At 48.5% G+C, this 5,246-nt stretch overlaps 1 protein-coding gene across 1 annotated transcript; it reads right to left on the bottom strand.

The window, feature by feature from the left end:
* Positions 1-3,718: 3,718 nt before the first annotated feature.
* LOC147893892 (uncharacterized) lies at positions 3,719-4,413 on the bottom strand. The gene is made up of 2 exons (XM_087386515.1): positions 4,188-4,413; positions 3,719-4,094 (listed from the first exon to the last, which is right to left on the bottom strand). Exons 1-2 carry the CDS (start codon positions 4,268-4,270, stop codon positions 3,962-3,964), a joined length of 216 nt encoding a protein of 71 aa, XP_087242641.1. The 5' UTR covers positions 4,271-4,413; the 3' UTR covers positions 3,719-3,961.
* Between the last annotated feature and the right edge of the window lie 833 nt (positions 4,414-5,246).

The following is a 5,246-nucleotide window of genomic DNA, read 5'->3' as shown; positions in this document are numbered from 1 at the left end:
TTCAGTTTCAGCTCCAGTTCCATCCATAGCCTCTACATCCGCAGCTACAGCTACTACTCGCAGTGATATACCCATACCCATGACATCGTTTGCTCCATCCTACCCTGGGATAGAGGGGTTGTCACTGACATCATCTCTTCCATCTCTCCCTTCGTCTCCCGCTACAGTTTTCTCACCGATCATGACACCTACTTTGGAGGGGTCATACACTGTTCTGCACTACGCCTCGACCTTTCTCTCCCCTCTACCTCTCAGTCAGCCCACGTTCCCACACCCTGCTGGGATCTCCTCATCCATGCCACTATCATCTCCATACCGCACTCATCTCACCCAGTCGTCACCCAGCCTCCAGTCTCATCCTCACACTTTCATGCCAGTCTTTTCAGTTCCCGCTAGGGCACGAACGAGCTGACCCATCAGAGGCTTGGGAGAACTTGCTAATGGACGTACATAGCATCCGGAAGCGCGAGATGGAGTTGTCACGCTTCACCTAGGGGCAGGCGCGCCTCATACAAGAGCAAGCTTAGGCTAAACGAGACCAGGCTGACCTTATTCAGGGACTCAGGCAGGAGATCTCACAGCTCCGACAGGATGTCACTGCTATACGCACAGTCCCAGGGAGCACCCCAGTAGTGCAGGCATATATTGCAAGCATGCAATCTGCTATCGAGGAGATGTCCAGATGGGTCGATGTAGCCAAACGGGAACCTACAAGGGTAACCGTTTTGGCTACCCTCTTGGAGCAGCAACAGAGAGCCAGTAAGGCTCTCAACATCAGAGTACGTGGGATCCCACGCACTGAGGCTACACCGATGGCAGATGCGACGGCCTTCGTAGCCACTACTCTAGGGGCGACTAAGCACAGGATTGAGAGAGCATGGCGGGTGGGGAGGGACCCCAACCAAGAGCAGCCCTTGATCATACGGAGACACCTTGACGCACTACAGTCCTTTTGTGAGTCTCATGATTTGAAGGTCAACTTGGGTAAAACCAAGGTTATGATCTTCAATGCATCTCGAGCCGTCATGCGCCAACAACAATTTGCGTTTGATGGATTACCTATTGAGGTAGTTTCATCATACACTTATCTTGGGGTCGTCTTTTTCGGACCCGCGATGCACGCACGCTTGAGCAAAGAATATGCTTCATTGACTAGACTAACAAAGCCAGTGCTTCCACTCTCACTTTCAGGATCCACGAACCAAAGGGTTGCTTTTTGACTCCTTGGTCCGCCCAGCAGGGATGTATGGCAGTCCATGTTGGGGGCCAGTCAGATAGAGAGTGGGCCAAGGTGGAGCGGCTACAAGTTCTCATGTTATCACGGATGATCCATGGTAACCCATCCGTACCTCACCAGATCATTCGGATGGAGTTTGGGTCACCCCCATTACAGCTAGATGCTGCATTTCAGGTCATCACGTATCTGTACTGAGTCAGGGAGTATGCGGATTACACCTCTGGGCGTAGCAGGCTACCATGGCTAGCACTATCCTCTTCTATGGCACTTGCAACAGGGGGGACCAGAGGTGTGGGTATGCACACACAGAGAGATGGTTTGAGGGCCTAGGGCTCCACATGAACAGACTATCTCCATTCCAGTACAACATGGATGCTCCGTTTTCTCCCCTCTTATCACACGAGGTCAACCAGGTTATCCATGAGGATCTATTACAGCTACACATATTCCGGACCTGCGAGTGATCTTCCAGTGAAGCTGGGCTTCTACAGAGATCACTTCTTACATATCACAACGGAGGGTTTCATTGACCCACGGGCCACCACGATACACACAAATTCACCTACCCCACTTGCTGAGGATCTCTCTTGGGCAGTTTCAGGTCTCTTCACATAGACTTCGTATCGAGAGCGACAGAGCAAAGCGACCACCCAGGGAGAGGCGCATATGTACACTGTGTGACATGCAGGAGGTTGAGACAGAGGAGCATTTCATCTTCAGGTGTCCTGTTTACTATGAGATCCGAGGGCGTTTCTACTGCCTCTTCAAAGATAGCTATGGGATTTTGGCCCGTTTCCTCTCCTACCCAGACCAGCGATGTTTGGCAGGTTTCATTCATGAGACACTTAGACACCACGAGAGGATACTCCGAGCACGGAACCAGGATCAAACTTATTCCTCAGCTAATCCCTCTCAGAGCTCTATCACGGAGTTTTTTCAGCAAGACCACGTAGACCCCCGCGAGACGAGGCCTCGACATGACCGTGACCCGGAGCCGGTGACCCAACAACTCAAACAGAGGGTTGACACACAGATCATACTGGGGGACATCCCCTCCTTGTTTAGAGTCGGAGCCCGACCAACAGGGGTCACAGTGGCCCTGGTTAGACGTAGAGCTATGACCAGGAGACGTGCCAAGACTGCACCTTTGAGGGGGCGACAACACTCTATTGCCGACCTCATGCCTCCACTGCCTCATCCATCCTGACGTTTTGCTGCCGATGATGATGATAATGTTGATGATTATGTTGAGATTTATATATAGTCAACTATCGACATGACTATGTTGTACTTAGGACTTAGTACTGCCATTTTGCGTTTCTTGCATTTTGCATTGGTGTGGATGCTCGTTTAGTAGCTCCACTACCACAGCTCATTGTATCAGGTTTTTCACAGTCTCATAGACCCATCGATCTTCCGAAGACTTTAATAAACTTTCTTTCTTTCTTTCTTTCTTTCTTCCTTACACAAGGTGGGTTTCCATCTTCCCTAGTTTCAACTTCAGCAGAAGGGGATGTCATGGCATGATTCAGGCCACCAGGCAACAAAGGCAGCCATGAGCGTAGTAGCAGGCAAAGGGGCCGCCATATCACTCACACAGCAGGTAGGGCCTCCAAACAGAGCACAGCAGTAACCGACTCATGTGGTAGGTCAAGCTTGGTCACGAGTCTGCCAGCAGTCTCCATCAGCAGCAGCCAGCCCTCCAGCAACCCCAGGAGGAGACCCAGCTGCCTTGTGAGAGTAGTTAGGGACTTGGAGAAAGGAAGAAGCCTGCCTGTCTCCCATCGTTACAAGAACAGACAGCCTGCCTCTATCCACCCCATCATTACAAGAAGGGACAGCCCTCCCCTACAGTTGTCTTCTCAGCCTTATGGCAACAAAGAAAATACTCTTAGGGGGTGGGGCCGGGCTGTTTGTTGGGGGGCGGTGGGACATTTGCAACCCAATCCTGCATCCCCTCACACTCATAGTTGAAAGCACATGAGTATTTGTATCTTTCATTTCAGTACACGCTTCCCCATTCTCAGATAGGCCGAGAGAGAGAGAGAGAGAGAGAGAGAGAGAGAGATCCCTTATCTGTTACATGAAAGGCAGAGATTCAGGTGCATTGAGATACCTCGTCTGATACAATGCACCCTGTCCTGAACCATGCGTACACATTGCACATCCATTACTATACAAAGAAGATTATATAAGTGTATGTATATATATTGAACATGCCAAACTCATGTAGATAGATATGCCTCTTAAATTTGCTCGCCTGACATTTCACACCTAATAAATCAGTGGAGACAACTGTGTATGAAAGCCACAACACTGCAGGTTCTGAAGCACGTGAAAACAATTCCGTTAAGGATGACAGCATAATCATATTTCTTTCATTCATCCATCCGACTCCGGCTGCAAAGCTCCTACATTCTATAAGTCACCTGATAAAATCTTGCAAAACCCGTCCTAGCATTTACTATAATACTACGCGACTTTGTCTGTAAGTTAGCAGGAGTGAAAAGATCTCACATCTGCTCCTTGTGGATTTTAAATAGTATGAGAAGCCATCCATGTAGCAACAGTCCGCAGTGTCGTCAGGGTCTCACTCATACAGAGTAATATGCTTGGGATGTCATAATCCGATTGAAAGCGGCAAAGTCCTGAAGCCAGAACTCCTTTCTTTCCAAGTTACAATTCAATAACCAAGAAATCAACTTTTGCGGATAGTTAAAGCGGTTATAGTCTGGGAGGGACGCGACCAGGGTCTGGTCCAATGTCGCGCGACCCAGAGTTGACGTAGGGACCCCTGATAGACGCCTGAGGAGACAAGGGCTTACTTGGGTCGATAACAGGTTGGCGACGCCCAGCTCTGTATGCTCACAAGGTAAGCAAATTCAATCAGCTGGGAACACTGAATGTACAAAGTTGTGATGATGGAAGAGATGGAGAAAATGGAACTCACCCGAGGTAGAAGGGAAACGCAACTCCGGCAGCTGCAAAGAGTAAAAGACCCGCAGCCACGATCGCGTTCCTCCCGTTGGACATTTTGCAATGCTTTCAAGCTACTCAACATGAGATCATCGAACCAATTCCAAATGGAATAAGGGTTCATGACTCTGTTAATTACGGCTCTATCCAAAAGAAATTTCAAAACCCCCATGTAGTTGGAAAAATGCAATAAGGGAAATCAAGCACAGAGTAATTTTTTAGAACATTTTGAGCATCCACCTTTCTATGAATTTTGCAAAATAGGCAGGCTTTTTTTGGGGTTGGACCTTGATAAGGCATACAATCGCATTAGATGGGATTTCATTCGGGGGGTGCTTAGTCAACTTGGGTTTGGTGCCATGATTGCAATGCTTTTCGGGAATGCCTCAATGGCCCTATGTGTGAATGGTGGGATTATAAGGTCTATCGGGCAAGGGTGCCTAATAGCTCCTTTACTCTTTGCAATCAGCATGGTTCCCCTTACATGTTTAGTGAAGCAAAAAGTAGGTGACGGCAGGCTGCATGGTCTAAGACTTCTAAATAGAGAGCAGGTGCTGCAGCTCTTTGCAGATGTCTTGATGGCCCTTTGTCAAGAAGGGAGATCTTCAATATATGCCCTAATGCATTCAGTAGCCCTCTTTTGCTAGGCTTCAAGTTCTATATGCAGTCGGGTTAAGTCTTATGGAGTCAGGCTCTTCAGAGATACCCCTGCAGACTGGTTAAGTGGACTGCCGGTACAATGGATAGGAGAAGGTGAAGTCATTAGGTACCTGGGGGCCCCGATTGGGATTGGCCTATCTGTAAAACAAAGATTTCAGTGGTTTAAAGAGAAGGTTAAAGCTAAACTGAGGGTATGGCATGGCATATCCCTCGGTTGGAATGCAAGATTACTAATCATAAAGCACATTCTGTCCGCTTCAATCAACTACATAGCCTTAGTTTGGGCCTTGAAGCAAACACACTGGAACAAGATTGAGAAGGTGTTCAGAACCTTTCTCTAGGCTGAAGATGATGGAAAGAGGCGAATGCACTA

This window comes from Dipteris shenzhenensis, chromosome 15, assembly GCF_047967505.1.
Source record: "Dipteris shenzhenensis isolate YYH24624 ecotype China chromosome 15, Dip_SZ_1.0, whole genome shotgun sequence".
NCBI classification, from domain to species: domain Eukaryota; kingdom Viridiplantae; phylum Streptophyta; class Polypodiopsida; order Gleicheniales; family Dipteridaceae; genus Dipteris; species Dipteris shenzhenensis.
The sequence above is the reverse complement of the archived record's forward strand: the minus strand, read 5'-3'. Positions and strand labels throughout refer to the sequence as shown.

Excerpts from the sequence above, each read along its gene's own strand:
- LOC147893892 (XM_087386515.1), bottom strand. The coding sequence starts at position 4,270 with ATGTCCAACGGGAGGAACGCGATCGTGGCTGCGGGTCTTTTACTCTTT. Across the intron at positions 4,095-4,187 it reads GCGTTTCCCTTCTACCTCGG|AGCTGGGCGTCGCCAACCTG; the intron begins GTGAGTTCCATT and ends GTGAGCATACAG.